Source organism: Spermophilus citellus, assembly GCF_964194105.1.
Source record: "Spermophilus citellus genome assembly, chromosome: 6".
NCBI classification, from domain to species: domain Eukaryota; kingdom Metazoa; phylum Chordata; class Mammalia; order Rodentia; family Sciuridae; genus Spermophilus; species Spermophilus citellus.
Window position 1 is genome coordinate 84,878,396 of NC_138187.1, and position 22,244 is coordinate 84,900,639.

General features: G+C 43.4%; 1 protein-coding gene across 15 annotated transcripts in view; it reads right to left on the reverse strand.

The window, feature by feature from the left end:
• The window catches only part of CELF2 (CUGBP Elav-like family member 2), a 501,848-nt gene that overhangs the window by 75,927 nt on the left and 403,677 nt on the right, over nucleotides 1-22,244 (reverse strand). For all 15 annotated transcript variants that reach the window (XM_081300440.1, XM_081300426.1, XM_081300428.1 and 12 more), the window contains one exon: nucleotides 7,262-7,310. In XM_081300440.1, coding sequence (XP_081156566.1) covers nucleotides 7,262-7,310 — 49 coding nt within the window. The remainder of the gene's footprint in view (nucleotides 1-7,261; nucleotides 7,311-22,244) is intronic.

The following is a 22,244-nucleotide window of genomic DNA, read 5'->3' on the forward strand; positions in this document are numbered from 1 at the left end:
AAAGAAGAGGAAGAAGAAGAGGAAGAAGAGGAGGAAGAAGAGGAGGAAGAAGAGGAGGAAGAAGAGGAGGAAGAAGAGGAGGAAGAAGAGGAGGAAGAAGAGGAAGAAGAAGAGGAAGAAGAAGAGGAAGAAGAAGAGGAAGAAGAAGAAGAAGAAGAAGAAGAAGAAGAAGAAGAAGAAGAAGAAGAAGAAGAAGAAGAAGAAGAATGAAAAAAGGCTGGCCAGTCACCCTCAGACCACGGAGAACCCTGGCCTAGGGGAAGGGTGCTGTTCCAAGATGCTGTGCACAAACTTTTGTTCTGAACCCGAGTCATAACTACGTCACTGCTATTCAATTGGCTTTTATTTCTTTTTTTTTTTTTTATAGTTCTTACCTGGACAGTATCTCATTTTCACTTAACCAATAAATATTTACTCTAGACTTATGGGGGCCGGCTGCTTCTGGAACCCAAGTTAAAATTCGTGGTGTGGTCCCTGGGGAGGTCTGTTCATGGGACAGTGGTGTAACTTGGTGGGCCACGCTGAAGCTGCTCTCTTTGGCTGAACACTCAGCAGTGACCCAGAAGTCCCACAACTGTGCTGTCCAGTACTCAGTTAAAGGTACGTGTGACCACAAGGGCCCTTTAAAGGGGGCTAGTGTTATCGAGGAAAGGTTGATTAAAGTTTAAAAGCCCCACGTAACTACTGTAACTCTGATGAACCTAGACCCTAAATGAGACAGCTACATGTTCTTTGTCACAGAATCCCAGAATGGAAACAGGAGACATGAGAGACATTTTGTCTTGTCCATCTCTGAGACAGATCCCTGAGGCCTTGGCAGGAGGAAGGGTCTTGCCTAGGGTCAGTCCACCCTGGACCACAACCCAGTTTCCTACTCCCAGCCCAGTGTCCTCTTCCCTCTCCTGTGTTTCTTCTAAACTCAGAGGGAGCAGATAAGATTTAAGGAGAACATCAGTGGCTGTGACTGGGAGACAAAGGTTCTAGTTCCAGTGCTGCCATTAAACCTGATGTGCAACCTTGGAGACCTTGGGGACTACCTGACTTCTAGGACCTCAGTCCTGTCATTCATAAGATGAAGGTTTATACTCTATTCTTTTTCCTAAGCACTGTAGAGAATGCCTTCTCTGTAGCTCATGTCTCCTTTGCATCTCAAACATGAGCAATGAACATGATGGCCCAGCTATATGCTTGGACTGACAGAAGCATTTGGGCTGGGGAGTGGTATGCAGAATCCCTTCCACCTAGTCTCTCCGTATCTGTGATAGCTCCTAAGATAACTGAGAAATGTTAGGGTTCTTTGAAGGTCCATTCAAACTGGATCCCGAGAAGCACAGGCAGGGTCTGCCTAAACTAGCAGGAGCTGGGAGAATAAGGTACTGAGACAGGACTAAGAGACTGTCTTTGAGGTGGATGGAGGAAAGCAGCCTGACTTGAGTACAATAACACTGGCTCCGGCTTCATCTGAAGAGGATGTGCTCAAGGGATGGGAAGCATCAGACAAAGTTCATTGCTCATGTTGGAGATGCAAAGGAGACATGAGCTACAGAGGTGACGGGTTCTGATTCTTGGGAGAGAGGCTGTTTACAACCTGACTCCCCTTATTTAGATAAAAATTTTCAAGTGAAATACTTTTTTCTACCTTTATAGTAAGTGAAGTACCAGTGGTCTACTGTGAACTGGCAAAAACCAAGTAGTCGAGGGCAAGCTAAGCTTTAGAAACACCATATGCTCCACAGGAGCTTTCTTTATGAAGGAGACTTTGTAGGCTCCAAGGTCAGCATGCTATGATGCCTGGACTCCTTCACACATGAGGACTGTGGCCATGTAGGACGTGCTTGAGGAGATGGGTAGAACTGGCTGAAATGGGGCAGAGGAGGGAGGGAAAGACTTCTAGTCTGCAGTTCTTACTACTTCTTCCCTCTCACCTCTGGACTCTCATTTCCATGAAACTATGCCCGGTGTCTTCATGAGAATTAAAACAAACAAAAGTCCTGATGTATTTCTTCTTACCTTGAAGAATCTGATTTTTAGTTCTTTTAAACAAAAACAAATGAAAAATTCTCATTTGGTCCCTGGTTTGACTGGTAAACCTATAACTGTGGTGTTTAACTAAAATAATTCACAGGTTTGAGCCCCAGGGTGATGTTGTAGTAAATTAAACATGCAGCTCCTAAGCTAAAACTGATTTTTTCCTAAGATGAATATTAAGAATATGAAAAGCACTTATGAGGGATTCCTAACTTCCCAACCATCACTAAGGATAAACTCAGCCGGGCAGTGAGAAGGAAAACAAGTCTAATTTTAAAAAACATGTACTGGGCTAATTTGTGGCTCAGTGGTAGAACACTTGCCTAGCATGTGTGAGGCCTCGGATTGGTGGGGGGAAAGGAAACCCACATCATCCCATATATATGCTAATCTAAAGGCTAAATTCCTTCTCTGCACCAGGTGGGCTCACAAAAGAAGCTGGACATTCACCATCTTCTAGTTGCCCAAGTTGCTCTGGGCTTTTCACAGTTGGGTCACGTATGCTTTAATAGATAAATGGCTATGACCAATTATATACTGCTTTCCTCTCCACTGAGTTTTTCCAGTTTTCCAGGAAAAATGTATTCATAAAATTTATTCCCAGGATTCCCATTCTAAAGATCCCTAATAGCTTTGTAAACATTTTAAATAAGCATAAATACCTTGAATTCACTTAAATTTTTCATCGTTTTTTGATGACTTTGCTGGTGAGTTTTTCCTAAATATTCATGGGCAGTAAGTGTCTCAATTATTTCTTTTAATCTATTAGGATATGGATTACTTAACTGAACCTACTGTATTTGCAATAGTCTGCCAGGTATTTTAGGGGAATTAAAAGGGAAAAAAAAAACCCCAAACAATGAAAAGGTAAGTTCCCTGCCCCTAGGGGAAAAGTTATTTCCTCTAGGACAGCCACTGAAGGAGCACAGGGACATATCTCTAGGTATCGGGGGCTCCATCACCCCTAACAATGGCAGAAGGAAGGGTTCCACACCAGTGGTCGCCTGGAAGTACTTCTCCATGGCATAGTGAGAAAGGGTTAACATTTTAAGTATAAGGGTGACTTTTTAAAGTTAGGGGAATAGAAACTTCATTTACAAAAAAAAAAAATCTCTAATTGTAAGTCTGTGCTAACACCCTGGTGCACAATCTGTCAAAGTCACACCTGGATTCGGGGCTGCCTGAATTAATTAACAACTTTTCAATGTGTTAGTGCTAACATATGGCATTTAATTACTGCCTCCAAATCTGTGAGTCTCTCCACTTTGAATTTCAAAATTATTTCTTCATCTTCCAGTAAAATCAGAAAGTAACTGGACGGAAGCCCCCTGTGATCCTGTTTTTGATGGAGGCTTTCGGGTCTTTACCCTTCCCCGACAATATTTAGTTATCTGGACTCCTCTGGCTGGCTTTAAACTGGATGCACAGATACTGGAGGTTTGGGAGGCCTTGAGAAAAAGAGACAGTGGTCTTAAATAGTTATTTCTGGATCCTAGGCCTCAAGGACCCTTGACAAGTCGTGAGGTTGGAAGGTTAAAGCAGGGTGGATTTAGATGCTCTGTCTGCTGAGTGGTAACAATCCTGTTCTCAAAGAAGCACGGCCCAAGTCAACACTGGCTCCAGTCAGAGACCCAGGCATGGGACCTGAGGCAACCTCCATGCTCCTTTATCCCTCACTGTGAGACTGGCTTTAGCAACTGCATTAAAGTCTTGCACAGCTGGTACCATCTACTGTACAGCAAGACAGGAGTCAAAGCTGGATGATATATATAGTTGTATAGGTGGCTCACAGAAACAGTAATTATGTTTGTGCTAAATCCACACCCTCCTCAAATCCACACCCATCACTCAGTTTTCTTCAATGAAAATAAAACAAAAATGAAGAAACAGCAAAAAAGTTGGAGTCTACTGATAATTGGATATTTCAATGTGCTCTTCTTAATGGTCCCAACACCTTTTTTAGAATTGGATTTTTGCTTTTCTTTTGGACACCTGGCACAGTAGAAGCACACGGGTGGAAGCAAAATGTGGTGAGTTTGTAAGAATGTGCTAGAGGCTGCAGCTTAAATCAGAGCCAACTGAGAGAGCGGCTACAGGAAGCCCTGGAGATTTAGGAATCTGTTCAGTAGAATCTGGAAGTATTAGGGCTGATCCAAGGTCAACCTAACATTTCTGGGCTCACCACGGAGGGTTTCCCTTTATCAGAATCTCTAGATGGATATGGGCTTCAAAGGGTGATTGCTTTCTGGAATTCATTTGTCCATCACTAATTGATCTATGATTAGCAGCCCTTTCTTGCTCAGCAAATAACAAAAGTTTCAGAAATCTGAACACAGATAATGAAGACAGTAACTGTCTAACTGTGATGAGTCCTTTGTGCTGTGCATAAATGTCAGCAAACTCAATAAAAGTGCAATTAGAGCTCGTTATACTTCTTTCACAGCTACAGGAGCTATTTAGAGCATCCGAGCCAAAGAAATCTTTGTGCTCTTTGAGCTTTTCAAACTATGCTTACCTGTCAAAAATGCCTTGTGGAATCAGAAAGGGCTGCAGCTTTTATCACTTGCTTTAGAAAATTATACATTTCTTCTGATTCCTAAATCAGAGCCAAAGGGAATCATGAAACCTGTTCATGTGTGTACAAGGTGTGGTTCCATTTGAGCCTCTGTAAGGCGGAACCCTTGAAATGTAGCTTTCAGTTCATTTATATCTTTTGGCTTTTCTGACTAGAAATTCAGAAAATGGAGATCATCCTACAAAGCAAAGGGAGAACTGGTTCCACTGCAAGGTTTGGGGGGGGTTCTTGTTTTATATACAGGTCACCATGTGGGATGAATGGCCTAAGTTTAGACATGTCAGCTGCTGTCACTTAGAACACACCAAAACATCTCCCTTGGCTAGTGGAATTATGCTGTTAATTTAGTGTAATGCAGCACCCTGAATATTCACCATGTGCCAGGTATTCTAAGATTTTTGTAGATGTCAATTTGGGTAACTACCAATCATTAAGGCAGGCATGACCCAAGAGTTCATACTTCATTCTGGTGAAGCCGTTGAGGCAGAGTGAAGTCAAGTGTCTTGCCCAAGGACATGGCTGATGATCGCAGAGCCAGGAGTCGAACTCAGACTTCTGGAAACAGTTCTTGCCTGCTACCCTAATGCTGCTTCTCAACGAGGGACACTTTCAGGTACTTTCTTAACCTAGCAGTAACGGTGCCTAGTGTTCCTTGGCTTCTGAGATCACATAAAACCGGAGGCACCTATAACATGCTGGTTTTATTCTGTTGCTGTGGTTCTAGAACCAAAGCAAACATTATTCCCTGTGTCCAGAGTAGCCACCTCACAGCTAGAGCAACAAAACACTCAGAACTCCAGGCAGCTTGTCAGTGGACAGGAATCCTCAGCCAGGTTGTGCACAGACACAGCGGAAAGTACAGAAGAAGCTGCTTCATGTTGTCATGAATACAACCCCAGGCTCAGAAGTAAAGCAGATCCTTTCATTCCATGGCCCTTGTCCTGACATAGTTTAGAAAATAATGGTGCCAAAGGACAGGGACCATCTCTTGGGGGCCAGAAGTTCTGAGAAGACCAGCTCTGATGGGATTCATCCCACAAACTCAAGATTCATCTCTCCAGTTTGCCAGTAAAGACAGCAAGCTTCGGGCAGTTCCCTTGGGGCAAAGGAACTCCCAGGAATCCACATAGAAAAAGGCCTTCTATGTAGGTACCATGTTCAGCCAAGAGCCATATAAAGCCAGGGGATATCTCCAGGTGATAACAATAATTAGCATTTTATGGAAGGGATCTATCACCAGGAATGTTACAAATATTTCACTTGAGTCTCTGGAAGGAGGGGGGTTGGAATCCAACCTATGTGAGCTCGTTACCACCATTCTCACTGTATGAATGAGGAGACTCAAAGTTCCATGTACGTGAACCAGTAGACCAAATGCATGTTCCGTAAGGTCAGGGACACAGTCTCTTGAAGTCGTCTCTTCTTCAAACTCACTGCTGCACCCTCTGCCCCTAGCAACACGCCCAGCACAAAGGAAGTGGTCAAGGGATAACTGCTGAATGAGGAAATGGAGCAACTTGATCATGGTCTCCAAGCAAAGCAGCATCAGGGCTCAGACCTCTGGCACTAAGGGCCATGGCCATGGCTGAAGCAGTACAGGAAGATAAAGGGAATGCACACTACTCAAAGCACAGGGCTCAGAAGACAGTGGGTGGAGGCACTTGAGTCCGCTCCCCAAGAGGGGGGAAGCTGGGACAAACCAAGGGCTGGCGGTATCACATGGAGACTTGGAAGCTCCTTCAAAACTTTCTATTCTGTGAAGAAGCCAGAAAATGGATGTGCTACAATTAGCAAAAAAATACCTTGTGGAGAGATTTAGAGCCCAATCATAATTTACATTTGCAGATATGTAGATCTCTAAGTGCGTGGCTTCTGCCCTGATTACTAATTAATGAGGTACAAAACTGGCTGGTGGAAGGAAACGGTGCTGATTATGTCAGTCTTGTGGGACAGAGGAGCTCTGTGGTCTAAGAAGGCAGATGATTCTTTTAACATACATTTCAGTAAATTAAAAGAACAAAACAGGGACAGAAGGTTTGTAGAAATGGAAGCAAAAACTTAAGACAGAAATGTGGGCTATCAACCCTCCAGGGTCTTGGAGAGGCAAATCCCAATTATTCATGGATCTCATCAAATGCATATATATTTTTTTAACTTTTATTTAATCAGCAGACAGAATTCTGCTGCAAATGTATTAGTATAATTTAGAGAAGACTGCAATAAGATAGTTAAAGAGGAACAAATGGAAAAGACAAAAAAAAAAAAAAACCCAAAAAAGTTGCCTAATTTTTAATGGGCAATTCCTTCCCCACTCATGCCATCTGCCACCCATTGGGCTCCCTGTGTTTCATTGGGAAAGATACTGAGTAAGTGCCAAATGCCACAAAACCATCACAAAGTGCATGCCCCCAAGCAGAAGGACACGGAGAACCACCCCTTATAGCAAAATTGCAGAAGTCTTTATAACAGAGATAAATAAGATTAGGAACTGGAGTGTGCATTGCTCCAGATGTGCTGACCACCATGGAAGTCTCCCAGAGCAATGAGCTCCACCTTCCCGAGGAATAAAGCTGCTGGGACTGGCTCCTCCTTTCCCCATCTGACTTTTTAACTTAAAGAAGCAGACATTATTAAAGGAAACAGTTGGTTACCACCTACCGTTTGACTTTTCACTATCTGCAGGTTTCATCTGAATGGGATGATGCATCTAAAAATACAAAAGTGAGAAAGTAAAGACAGATTGAACAACTGTAAAAGCAGTCTACAACATCTGATACGATTCAACTTCATTATTATTTTTAAAAATTTTTAAAAAAAATTTGGACACAACACAATGCCTTTATTTATTTATTTATTTATTTTTATGTGGTGCTAAGGATCGAACCTGGGTCCTGCCCACGCTAGGCAAGCGCTCTACCACTGAGCCACAATCCCAGCCCTCAACTTCATTACTGATACCTTGCTATCATTACCAGGGTTTGGAATTAATGATAAGACTTCTCCCAGACAGAATTACCTATGTTAAAAAACAAATCCAAGTTTTTAGTTCAAGAATGTAACCATTTTCAGTCAGGGGGCACTGTAACATCACACTTGAAAGCTTGGGCTTTTGAGTCAGACTTGAGTTCAAAACCACTCAATACAGCTTCTGCCTCTATGTGGTAGAAACATCTGGTTCTGTCACTTGTTAATAGCTACATGACCTTGGGTCAATGTCTTAACTGCTCTGAGCTTCAGTCTCCTCATTTGTGAGATGGAGAGAACACCTGTATAAAAGGTTTGAGATGGAATGAGAATATGTACATAGGATGTGCCAACAGAAATCAGCTGCTGTGATTGTACTATTAGGAGTTTAAGTGCAGATTATCTTTGTTCCTGCCCTGGCCATTCTGTGCATCTACTTCATGAATTCTTCCCAGGTCTCATAGTTCTGAGTAATTTATAGGTTGAGCAGTTGATTGATTTAGATGCCATTATATACTGATTAAATGCTAGCATAGACTAGCTGTGCAGAGTCATGGAGAGACTGGAGGGAGGGAGGGAGGGAGGGAGGGAGGAGGGAAGGAAGTAACACAGGTGGGTGAGAGGGACCACTGGCCTCTGATCACAATCAGTACACATGCCATAGAGAGACTGCAGGGAGGGAGGGAGGGAGGAGGGAAGGAAGTAACACAGGTGGGTGAGAGGGACCACTGGCCTCTGATCACAATCAGTACACACCCAGGGGTAGAAAGAACTTGCCAGGACAGGGCTGAGCTCCTGCATCATGGCCTGGATGCTCTATGGCTCTTTATACAAAACTGATCCCACCACTGTGCATGATCCACAGTTCACGCCAAGTGCAGAATGCTACCACCATTTCCAATTAAAATAAATTCCTCAAACTACTTTCAGAGGTCCTTTTGCTTCATATTTCATCCCACCCCAAGGAACACAGAAGCCACAGGGTAGATGGAATCATTGGCGGTGCAAACGCTTTTTATTATAATGGGGCCCGTTCTCTCTGAACCTTTAATTTCCCCAGTGGACTTCCATCACTCGCAAGCCACAGCTCAGGGTTTTATCTAATTTAAATGAAAGGGGGGAATGGTACTCGGCTCTGGCACTTATATGATGGGAAATTATTATCAGGTGGTCTGTGAAAATCTGACGTCTGCCAGGGTCTTCAGAACACAAGAAGGAAGAGGGAGGGCTATGCAGGGGTAAGAAGCTAAATAATTCCAAGCAGCCTCACTTCCCATAACAGAATGGTCTGATGCACAGAACACAGGCCTTGAGATGCAGGGTTCACTTCCATCCCCATTTCATCCATTCATAGACCCAATTTGTGGAGCAGAGACAACAATGAGAATAGAATGTTTAGGGGTCCTGAGTAGGCCAGTCTTTTCAGAAAAAAATGGGATACATACCTTACAAAGCAGACAGAAGTAAACTATGGAAACCCCTGATTTAGGCTGAGGAAAATGACCTCAATGCATCCTATAGTGATGGAGAAAATGACAAAATAAAATGTTCAGGAAAGACGACAGTCTTTGAGTAAGCTACTCTGCCAGTATGCACGCGTCCACCCATTCAGCAAACTCGGGAGAAATAATCAGGCTCTAGGTGAAGGCCTGGGGACAAGGCCAAGGGAGGACGTTCCTCCCCTTGGAATGTTCACTGTGTGGTGGGGGCAACGTGGCTACATGCAGCCAGGTGAGCACTGTGACAATGCTGGCAGAGAGGCAAGACAAAATTTCAGGGAGTCCACGGACGGGTGCAGGCACTTACTTCTGCCTGGGAAAAAGGCAAAGGTTTCCCAGCAAGAGTGGAATCCATTTCCTGTCCTTGGACTTGCAGCAGACATAGGTAATACCTGTTATCCCCTTGACGGAATGGGATACCCCTTTCAAAGATTCACACGTTAAAAAAGAGCTCAGTTCCATCTCATCAGGAGCTTATTACGTGAGTGAGGAAGGCGACGAGAAAGGGCTGAGAAGGTGGTCAGCATCTGAGTCTTAGCTTTGTGATTCAGGAATTGACATTTTGTCAATTGAAGAAGCAAAGCCAAAGGATCAAAATTTGTAGTATAGAAAAGTCATTTTCAGCTCCAGTATGGAGGATGGATTTGAGCCCAGAGAGGATGCAGGGAGGAGAGTTCAGAGGCACTGCAAACAGTTCAGGTGACACTGATGAAGAGTTAAACTTCCGTGGTAGCTGGCTAGTCATGGGGATGAGGGAGAAGGAGAACTACGGACCTGGGCCACCAAATAGATTAGGGGATCACTGCCAAGCAGGGAAAATGAGAGAGACCAGTTTTGGAGGAGGCTGGTGAGCTCGGTTCTGGATGTGCTAAATATGATGGGAGGTGATGCAGGGAGAAACTGGCCATGTGGGGCTCAAGGGCCCCCTGTGGGAGGCAGCTGTGGAAGCCACAGACATTAGCAGATCTGTCAGGGAGGGACCTTAGAGTGAAAAAAGAGCCAGGGACAGAACTGCAAAGAACATGAGGAAATAGGTGTCTCAGGATGATAGAGCAAAGGGCAGTGTGAGGGGCAGGAGAAGCAGGAGCAACTGGCCCCGTGGGAGCCAGGACAGGGGAGTTTCTTTAACAAGGGTGAGGCCATAAGCAGGTGCTGCAAGAGGCTATGAGGCAAACAATGAAGTGTCATTAGCTCTAAAAAGTCCTTTAGGGAGTTTATCAAAGCAATGTCTGTGAAGTGGTGGGCCTACAACTACAGATTGTAGGGGTGGAGGAGAAGTGGGGAGAACAACAGTGATGGGGACCTATAATATGATAAGTAAAGACTACCAGTTTGAGCAGATTAGTTCCCTTTTAAGATGGGAAAGACTGACATGGGTTACTATACTGAAGAGAGTCAGATGAGACTCACCAGTTAGAGCAGAGAGTACAAGTATACTGTGTTACCTATGGGACACAAACATAACATAGACATAGCTCTTGCCCTCAGGGAGCTTTCAGTCCATCATGGCGCTTGATATATATACACCAAGAAAACTGGTGGCAAGATCAGGAGCACAGACAGGTGTTCTGAGCCTGCAGCTTTGCCTGTGAAGTGCGTGGAGGACCGGCAGGGCCCTGGAGCCAGGAAGGCAGCATCTGTCTATGCTAGAGCTGAAGGAGGGCCCTGGAAATCATATGGCCTGATTCTCTCCATTCATAAGTCTGAAAGGAATTTGTGACCTCGCTCAGGACACACACCTGGTTAGCGACAGAGTTGGGATCAGAAACCTGATCTCCCTGCTCTTAATGCAGTGTTGATGCCTCTAGACCCCGCTGCTCCTCCATGAAATATCCAACATAGGCCTTGGGCATATGGGCCTTCACTCACTAAAGGCGTAGATGGAAACCTGCAAGGTGGCTGTAGCATTCCCTGGGGGACAGTCCCCTTCCTTTCCTCTAAGCTCCCTTAACACTTGGTGTCTGAAGCCCTGTGGCTAATATTATGGAAAGACTTCCCTCTGTTTTTGCAGCTGCGGTTTCTGACCTATCTAGCAGGCCCAGGGAATCAACAGTGGCTCTAACAAAGCACTTGCTGCCCTACAAATCTGAATGTAGTTTTGGTCTTCACTGGGCCCAGAGCAGGGAAATCTGCTCCACTGAAGTCTGGATTGTCAGAACACGGTGAATTCTGAGCGGTTGGCTACCCTCCTGCAGGTATGTTCTGGAGACAAATTAGATAATGTATGTAAAGCGTGGTGTGGTGACCTTCGAGAAAGGTGTTCAATCAGGACTGTATTAATGGCTCATTATCACCAACAGTTCATTTGAGTTACAAATTTCTGATCACACACAGGCTGTAAATGTCACCGAGGACAAAAATGGCGTGGAGAAGCTATTTCATGATGTTTCACTTCCTCAAAACCTGCAATGTCCTGAGAACTTTGGGAGATTTCCTTAGTGGAGCAGGGAAGTCCCTGAAAAAGAGTGGGCCTTTTAAAGTTTCATGCTATATGACCGATTTTTTTTTTCCCTATAGCAGGTGGGGTTTCAAAGGTCTGACCCAGCGTGACTCCAGGGCCACTCCTCCACTGGACTGTTTCTGTCCTCAAACACCAAGTGGATGCTGGGAGCTCAGGGAGAAAGTTCTCATGATGGAGAGTTGGGTGTAGCCACAGATGCTTCAGCTGCTTCTCAGAGAACGTGGGCTGCACTAAGGTGTGCAGCATGGGAGCTCAGAGGAGAGATGTCCGTCACAGACCCAGGGAGGACAAAATCAGGTAGAGCAACGCTTGAACTCCTTCTTGAAGGAATCCTCATCTTGGCCAGGAGATGCGTGAAGGACATTTCAGGGAACAGAACGCACATCCAAAGGCCCAGATTCAGAGAAAATAGGTCATAGTTTACTAAAGAATGATGATGTGACTTTCTAACCAATCGGAGAAGCAACAGGAGTTCTTAGCCAACATTATTCACGAAAAATAAAACGCAGTAAGACTAACGCATTAGGCACGTATTTACGGATTTGAAGAATTTCAAAGAAGAAAACAATGCAGGTCTACCCAGCCTTGAGTTAAAACTGCCCTAGGCAGCAGGATGGCAGCAGAGGTCACACCCTCAGCACCTTTCTCAAGAACTAAAGATGGGGAAGGTAGGTCAGAACTGCTGCTTCTCAACATTGCTCCAACACCACTAGGGAACCTGGCCTTATCTGCTGCAGAGTAGATGGGTCTGGGGATGGATCTACATGCTGTTACCTGGAGGTCCCAGGCAACAGCAGCAGAGCTGAGAAGGCCCAGAGAATTTGGCAGACTCTATTCCAATCTACCAGTTGTAAGGGAACCTCAGCATCAGGTTGAGGCTAGTTCCTCCTTCTCCTGTCTGTGGCAAGGGAACACATGCTCTTCAAAAACTTTTGCAAGGAGACTCTTAGGAGACATGGGTTACCTAAGGCAAGGCAGAATTAGTTGTGTCTGAAAAAAGAAAATACAGGGGTCTGAACAGTCATGATCTGTCTACACTGTTTCCTGAGACTAGAAATCCTGCAAGTACCAGCCTCTGACATTCACAGGGCCGTTTCCTGAGTCATGATGAGACACGAGCAATGACTCCATTCCTTGTGTTTAACTCAGCTGCACTTGAACAAACTTAAAAGGCAACAGGAGAGCTATGGTTTGCAGGTATCAGGTTCTCTGTCCACAGTGTGCTTGTACCAGGGAAATGGCAGGAGCCAAAGTTTTGGAAATAAGTCCCGTCCATGGGAATTCACCTCACCTAACTTATTACGAGTTCATCTTTCTAGAAAGAAAGGTTTCTAAACTATTCTCTGAAGATTCCTTTATTGCAGAAAAACATTTTGCCTAAAGTTATACATTAAGGTGCTGGTTATTGGCTTGGTCTCTACTTAGCCCTACTTATTTCAAGACAAATGAAACATAATGTTGAAGAGCTTGCGCCTGGCATGCACGAGACCCCGGGTTTGGTTCCCAACAGGACCAAAAACAAAAACAAAAGCCCCAAAGAGAAACTTAATGAAAGGAGAAATTTTAATAGCTCCCTCTCTCCCAGGGACTAGAGCTAAGCATGTTCCTTAGAGACTAGCTCTTGAGCCTCTGCTGGGTCTATGGATCAACTACTGACCTCACATGCCCAGTGGAGGCAGGACCACCCAGAGCAAAGCCCCCTTGATGTGGCTCGTTAAAGAACAACTTCTTCAGGGGATGTGTAGGCTTTTAGTGAGGTAGGGCTTCTTGAGGACAGCCCGGCATCTCACCTTTCTTTCCACCCTTAAGCCAAAATCAAGCAACAGCAACAACATGAAGTGCTTGCCTGTGTCCTAGGCACTGTGGCTGTGCCATGCCTGCTTCGTGGCCATCCAGGTTGGAGCTGCCTGGTGGTGCTGCAGCACACAGCCTGTTTGCATGACACCCCAGGTTCCCCTCTCCATTTAGGCTGTGTGGTTCTCTCTCCTCTCTTCCAGAACTGAGCTGTCCACTGGTGGTCTTCAGAATGGTTGGCCTCTGATTGGACTTGAGGCTGAATGACCTTATATTTGCTACGGAAGAGCCCAGCTGTGGCTCATGACAATGAGAATGAGAATACAACCTTGGAGCAAGGCCGTTCTCTAGGTCTGAGGGGGTAACTATGCACAGAGCTGTGCCCGACTCTAGGTGTTACCACTAGGATTCTAGCGCTATGCCAGGCACAGGGATGAGACCTGGCACAGAGCTCCAGCCTCCATTGACCACCCACTCAGGAATCTCCATCACAGATGTGTCTACGTGATCTCTCCCAGTTCCTCTGCCACAGTCCAGCGATGGCCAAAGGGAAGATTCTGAGCTCTCTGTAAGTGGCATCCAGGGGGAAGGCTGTGGCTGAGGGGAAGGTGGCGCGGCTGGTTTCTCACCCACAGGAGAACTCATGTTGAAACTTGCTTAACCCCAGCCATCACCAATTGATGAGCTAACCACCTTTCACATGAGATTCAATAAAACATGCCATTTCAAACCTGAAATGGGTTTTACAGAGTCACCGTTATGCATCTCATTATTAAACCTATCCCGACCCCTTGAGAGAACAGTCGTGCTGGCACATATTATAAGCCTACTGCCCATAAAATATTTAAAAGTAGAGGGAGAAGGGAGGGAAAGAAGTGAATTTTCAGAAGAGCTAGGTGCCAAATGAGAAAATTAAAGGATTCCAGATGGTAAAGGACAACTAGCATTTTTCTTTTACTCCACGACAACATGAAAAATGATTCATGTACGATACTTGGATTGTACAGTAACGATGAAATACTCAAAGCACCTACATACACTTTCTGAATTTCTCTTCAAAAAATTTATGAATGGTAAAAGTTAGTTTCAAAAGAGTTTCCAACTGGAGGCAGGTCATCCCCCAAAGGGAAGGATTATGTTTCTTTTATTGCAGTCAAACCACCCAGAGATACACACCTGTACATTTACACCTGCATCTCTAGGTAAGTGCTTTTGTCATTTCAGCCCCTGAAATATTATGCTCTGCATATGGAGATGACGAAGAAACCAAGGCAGCGGTAGGAGTGTTAATTTATCAGTACTGAATAAAAATCTCTTAATTCATTTTATTTTATATTTTGGTACTGTGGATTGAGCCCAGAGTCACTTTACCAAGGACCCACCTTTCCTTAGCCCTTTTCTGAATTTTCATTTAGAGACAGGGTCTCATTGAACTGCTTAGGGTCTTGCTAAGTAGCTGAGGCTGGCTTTAAACTTGCGACCCTCCTGCCTCAGCCTCTCGAGCCTCTGGGATTACAGTTGTGTGTACCACTGGGTCTGGCTTTGAACTCATTTCAGACAGTAAGAGTGCAGCAAATTAGCTACAATACCTTTAGCAGAAATGATACCTCTGCAAGAATCTAGAAGACAAAAAATAATTTCTTAGATCAGTTAAAACCAGTTTTTGTCTCCAGGGCTGCCAGATTTGCTGTCCATGGCTGTAACTGGTACGTGAAATGGGGAATGCATGCAATTTTTGTGGCAATTCAAGAAATCATCCCTTCACTCTCAGTTTTTCAGGCATTTGCCCTTGGTGCTTTATGTATGTGAGCCAATTTAATTCTCACAATGTCCCTATGAGATTGGTACTTATGAGGAACCAGGGGAGAGACGGGTAGGGTAACTTGGCCAAGCCACACAGCAAGTAAGCGAAATGTAGGAATGCAGACCTAGGCCTGGCACCCGTTTCAAAGGTGCTTCTCCATGCCACCTCTGCACACAGCCACACCATTTACTGCAAGAGAGAGAGGGGTTTCTAAAACCTACAAGATTATCACAGTTTTCTTTCTCCATGCTAAACATGAAGACTGCCTCAACCTATAGGCTTCTTCCCAATGAAAACTCAGACTTTGTAGTATATTTGTGTATGTGTATTTTATTCATGCATACATACAAAATTTTTAAATTACTCCAGAATAAAAATTACTATCTGGATTTTCTTCATGAAAAGGGCAGGAAATAAAGCTTATAAGCCTCCAATGAATGAAGGGAAAAAATTACAGCATTGTATCATGCCAAGAAAGAACAGTCCCAGCCAATATGTCATTTGATTATGAAGGAACTATACATATACTCTAATCCAGAGGTTCAATGTTAGTTCAACTCTATAATCCCCCCTCAGGCCCTTCTAAATAAGACTCAAGAAACGGAATTAGATGCTGCAGTTCCTTTTGTGGAATAAGCTATCTAAAATATTCTATGCTTTTGCCAATGAAAGGTAAATTAATAAGTGAGATTGGCTATCTATTATTCTGTAAGAGGAAAATAATGGTTTTGATTCTCTGACAACAACTAATCCTAAATTTTGTGGTTTATTCACAAACCAATAGTGCAAAAACCAAATCAAACCAAACCACACTGAAATCTATCAAATGCATCAATGCATGGACCACTTACTGTTGGTCAGCCACTGTTCACATCAGAAGGCTCTGGGATTTGACTATATTTACTGCGCGGCTTACAAGTCCGTTTATTTGAAAACCACTTTGGAAATTTTGGAGGAGACTATTATCCTCTGAAGTTGCAAATTCCATAGTCCAAGCGGAGTACCCAGGATTCATCTACCCCTGGGCCACAGTACTTTTCCAAATTGTTCTTTTGTGTATCATCTTGGAGTTACCATAGCAGGTACCTAGAAATTTTTCAATTTATTTTTGCTGGCATATATTTTTATAAAAGCAAACTAAACTAAGAAGAAAAAATGAGATTTCAGTGGGATGACAAGATACATAAGTTACCTTTTTCTTCCCAGGGTAGAGAGTAACTGGAGAAAAAACTGTGAAAACATATTACGATTTCTTCCTAATAGTCATTGATACATGCAAAGTGCTTAAAATATTGACTGCGTAGTAAATGCTCAATAAAGGTGTTATCACTATCATTTTATATGGTATAGGAATATCCCTAAGGGGAAACCAGAAAAGGTCCCATTTGGAAGGTAAAAGAACACACTGATAAGAATGGCCTTTCTTGTTCCCAGGAGAAGCATATAGCTAGTACTGCCCAACTCCCAGATTTTCTTCTCATATAGCAATAACCCAGTGACAGAGAAAAACATAACCTAAAATTATACATCTGCTTTTGGCTTATCAGGCTCCAAGTCAGCCTTTTTAGCTATAATGACACTACCTATTTACATTTCTGTTAAAATAATGCAGTATACTAAAATAAGCAATGTAACTGTTTAGTCCTGGCAAAAATAAAATAAAATATTGCAGGAAAATTAGATTACTCTGGGTAGAATTCTATGAGGGAATTTGGAGTCTGTTATGGTGATTAAGTCATCATTTCTGACAGATTACTCTAATCGGCTGTCAAATAACATTCCACAACCCCATCTGTAACTTGGCATCCGAATTATTCAGCCTATGTTACCTTCTGTGTATAAAACACATACCAAACAAGGGGAGGTACAGACTAGCATTTATTATACTCATTAACTATGATTAGGTTCTGTGTTTTCATTCTAAATAATAACACAAGCTTCCATTTGCTTTATTTATTCTTAAAATTAGGAGAAAAATGAACAGGCTTAAAATGGCAGGCACGGACCATGAATGAAAAATAACTACAATGAACAAAGTATGCGTATATAGCTTTTCTGAAGCAGTGCTGTTGAAGAAGAATGACAATCCTTTCCTAGCTTATTTTTTTCTTGGAAGTATTATAGTCTATTAACTATAAAGGCAAATCTATGCCACTTTTTAACCTCTTAACAGAGCTAGTGCCCAATTAATCATTATTTCAGTAGAAGATATTGCTACTACTGTGTTTAGCAAAATTTCTTTGATAGCATTTCAGTTCTCCCTATCACCCCATCTTTGGGATATAGTACATAATGGGTCCAGACAATGGAGCTCCTGAGTCAAAGCACAGCAAAACCAATTAAGATCATGTCTAGGCTTATCTAGAGCCCCCTTGTTTGGGTCTGTATGTTTTAAAGACAAAAACCCAAACAATAACAACAACAACAAAAACAAACGGAGGATATAAAACAATTTTGAAAGTGGAGATAAGCCGAAAGAATACAAGAAAAGTCTCTTAAAGGACTGAGGCGTTGCTGAGGTTATACCATGACAACTACAATTAGAGCAAAAGACCCCAACAATTTTGTGTGACAGCTGAAAGATCACTATCACCACTGATTCATGAGCCAAAATTAAGAGGAAGGTAATAATTTGCCCTTATCACTAAGTGGAAATACACAGATATCCTTTCTAACCACGGTTTCTTTTTCAATGTGGGACTGTCTTCCCAAATTAACGATGGATGCTCTAATACTCGTTCTTCCAGATGTTACCCAGATGCTAAATTAGACATTTTGCCTAATTGAGCTATGCAAACTACACAGCGAAACAGTAATGCCTGTCCTGGCTAGTAAAGAGTGGTCCAGCGACCTGGGGATCCATTTCTATCTCTGACACTAAATTCTATATGTCATGAACTCATTAACATAATCTCAGGTTTTAAGAGAAATGAGTCTGGCTTAAAAATATTTTTTTTACATTAGCCTCTGCCATAATGATGTCCTCCATCCACATCCTTTGGCTCCATCCTTGACCCAAGCTGTTTTTAGGAAGCTCACCATTACCCACTCCTCTGCATCTAGAGAACTAAGACGAACAAAGCCTCATATGCCAGAGAGAGAAAAATCACAGCCTGCCCCGCTCACCTTCACTCTGTGAGAGGATGTCCTTTTTGTTTGTCTGAGCTCAGGTGCCTGTGCTCCTCAAGCACCCAGCTATGAGATTTGGCCACCAAACTGGGGACTCGTTTCAGTATCTGGAGCTCCTCAACCTTCTCTCCAGGGCTGCTCTCTTGTATTGCTTCCCAGAGTGATTTTTTTCTCAATATGTTCAAGCTATATCCTGGCCTCAGCCCTAGAGGAAATACCCTTTGGACAGTGAAACCTGCCTAGCTCATGTACATTTTGGTCATCCCCCACAAAACTTGGGATGCTGGCTTGAGATTGCTGCTCTTGGGCCATTGTACCTGGGTATGAGGAGCCCCTTGGTTCTTCCTGATCTCTCATGTAACCCTCTGACTTGGCTCTCATTTGCTTCATTTTCTTCTCCTTGAAATTCTCACTTTAGATCTCTCTGCACTAACTTTCTTCCTCTCATACTTTATTGTATTTTAACAGCTACTACCACACTGGCTAGTATGACTGCTCATCTGGGCACCTGCAATTACCTGGGTACCTGGGTACTTCCTCACCAGCTCTGGTTACTGCCTTTCAAATTGTCCTCTATACCACTGCCTTGTGAATTCGTCAACAACTCGGGTAAAGAAATTTCTCTCCCTTGCTCAGAAACTTTTAATTATGTTCTAAATTAAATTCCAACTCTTTGGCCTGTATTTCAAGGGACACCACACTTTGGCCCAGAGCTACCTTTCCAGTTTTCTCATTATTGTACCACGTTTCTTTTCTCTTCTAGTCAAATGAGATAACTCCCCATTCCTGGCACTTCTGATGTGTACTAACCCACAAAAAGGCAAGAAGGAACCCTTCTCCTGCACAAAAACTCTCTATTTTCCGTTGGCAATGTAACTGTGGAGTATTATATAAAGACGCCTGAACTTCAGGTTAAGTTGAATCATGTGAAACTGTCATCTGTGTAGATTAATAGGACAATTTTGTATGACTGAAATTCAAACACTACATAGCAATGGAACGGCATTATTTTCTTTCCAGATGATTCATTAAAAGCCCCCAAAGTTAAAATTTTGAAGCCTATTTCCTAAGATTCAGAGCACTTTCCATTAATTTATCTGTAATACTTACTAGTTTTCATTCAAGCAAATTAAGCACAGCCTCCATAACTTGCTACATTCTAAGTCAACTACAGGATCAAGTATCTCGTGTGTTGTGACACAAGGCGTCCTGCATCCCCTTCAGCAGCTGCGACACTCTGTTAATACTATCGTCGCCTTATCCAGTAATCTCTAGTTTCCTTTCAACTTTGAGGGAATTGAAAGCCATCACAAAAATACCCCTCTAACAAGCAAATCTTTAAAAATAACTTGGAAAACTTAAGCCAACTGGACTTTATCTGACAGGATACAGGCGTTTCATCAAATCAACAGAGAAGCATCACTGAACTTCATATTCTAATGATCCCTCCATGGCTTAGCTGGAGTCCTGAGTTGTTTGAGCTGCTTTACCAGCCACATTCATTAATTAGTGTTTAACATTTCCACCTCTCTGCAAGTTGCAACCTCTCATAAAAAATGTATGATTTGATTGGTTTAGTGGCGACAACTTCATTTTCAGCAGACAAATAAATACAATACCTTATTCAGCATTCTTTTTCCATTTATTTATTTAACTATCTCCATGGCCTTTGGGATTTGTACTAAGTGAATGAAAGTGGATAACCAAGGTAATTTTCTTTTTAAGATCATGTGTAAGCAGAAAAAATTAAGTCAGTCCCTTTCTTTCTGTCTCGCGAATGTGGCTGGTCCAAAAAAAAAAAAAAAAAAATCCCTGCTACAAATAGAGGACAAGTTTAGAAAAATGCCTTAAGGGCTATTTCATAGAACCCATGTTTAAAATGCAAATCCATTAAACATCTGAGCAAGACATCTGATATTGTTTTTAGCAGCTATATTTATTCATCTCATCTTCTATAAGTCACACTAACTTTGGTTGATATTTTGCCAAATGAAGATCTCTCCTCCGGTACTGCTAATTCTTTATGAGTTTGAGCTTCATTTCACTGTCTCAATTTGATTTCCACCTTCTACTTGAATGTGTGAGATCGTTTACCAACTTTGGAAATTACTCATTGGCAGAGCTTAGGGAAATTATGACGATTCGGTTGTTCTATAAATACCCTTACCCTGAAGCTCACTCTTCTACATGTCAAATTCAGGGCTTTGGTCTCCAAATACATATCATAGAGCCAAAATTTAAGTGGTGAAGGCAAACTTAGATAAGGAATACACTAGACAAAACTGCAGGAGTGATAAAGAACAAGCTAAAAATTATTTATGAATAGCATTTGGTCTTGGACTCTTCTGCTTTAATGATTTCTTACAGCTCTGGACATGTAGCACTCAACAGGAACTTTGGAGGCTGGGGCTCTTAGTCTTGTAGTAGAAAGAATGCCACATAATCATAAGGCCTGGGTTTGCATCTTGGTTTTGCCAACTGCAAATACTTTTAGTAAATCACTTGACCCCTTTAAGCCTTGGCAAACTCACTTTTTTTTTGGGGGGGGGTGCTGGGGATGGAACCCAGGGCCTTGTGCATGCAAGGCAAGCACTCTACCAACTGAGCTATATCCCCAGCCCAGGCAAACTCACATTTGAAACAAAAGGTTGTGTCAGAAAACTTGCTGCGTGAATGCAGGAACAACACCAGATAACATAAATGAACGTGCACAGCAACCTGTAAAGTACACTATGGTCACAACTTTTCTTCATTCACTTAAGACTGTGATTACAGCCAAAAGTCCCCCGTGAACTGCATGTACTCATGGCTTGCCTTGTGCTTCTACTTTGTAGAGTTGAAGAGTGGTGGGGTCCAGAGAGACCATAGTCTACCCCAGTCTGTGAAGAACTCTAGAGCTTTATATACACCCACATGGGTGAACATACACATTCTCTCTCTCTCTCTCTCTCTCTCTCTCTCTCTCTCTCTCACACACACACACACACACACACACACACACGTATGGGAGGAGGGGAACCTGAATAAAAGATGTTGAGAGGACACTGAGCGGACACTTGTTGAACACCGTCTGTGGCCCAGGGTGTTAAGCTGGCCTCTGAGAAGGCTCCGGGGAATCTGGAGCTCAGCATGGAAGAGACTGAGGTGTCAACAGCGGCGGGCAATAAGGTACAGCAGGTGACAGGATAAATGCAGACCCATGGAACAGGGGACCACAATAAAGGGATATTTACTTCTCCCACCCAGAACTGTGGGACAGCGAGAGTGTGGTGTCGGATGGATGGGGTAGAATGTGTGGTCAAGAATGTCCTAGAGGCAGGAGGGAAAAAGGGGCCTGGTGTGGACTTCTCCCCTCTGAACTCAGCAGTCGCGTTTTGCTCCTGCCACAAGACGCAACGCTCTCCCCCGCACCCCGCCGAGTGTGCTGAGGGCACAACTCCAGTGCCCCACCTGTGCCCATTCCAGGAGCAGAGCTACCACAGGGCCAATCTCGGACCCCCCCCACCCCCGATCCAGTTCTTTGTGCTTTCACACAGCTGCGGTCCCTGTGGTCCCAAATGGTAAGAGAGGGAACTACAGTAGGACATAGGATTACCTCACTAACCAGAAACGGGGGACACTATGGGGCGGTGTGGGAAGAGGAGAAGGTGAGGCTGCCGTCTAGCTTTTGTCTTGGTTGGTCGACTTCACTCAGACAGGCCCTGGTTGGTGGCAGGAAAAGAATGACTTCAGTATTAGAATTTCTTGTGGACCATTTGGATGGAGCAGTTCCTTAACAGATAATGGATATCTAGGATTGGGGCTTAGCAGAAAAGTCTGATGTCAGGAGAGATGCCAGTCAGTACCCTAGGGAGGCTGTAGAAGTCACGAGAATAAATGACAGGGACCTAAGGAGGTGATGCAGTTTGAGAAGGAAGGGATGAAAACAGAACTGTCAGGACACGGATGCTTACAGGTAATACTTCATTACACTCTCTGATTGCCATCACA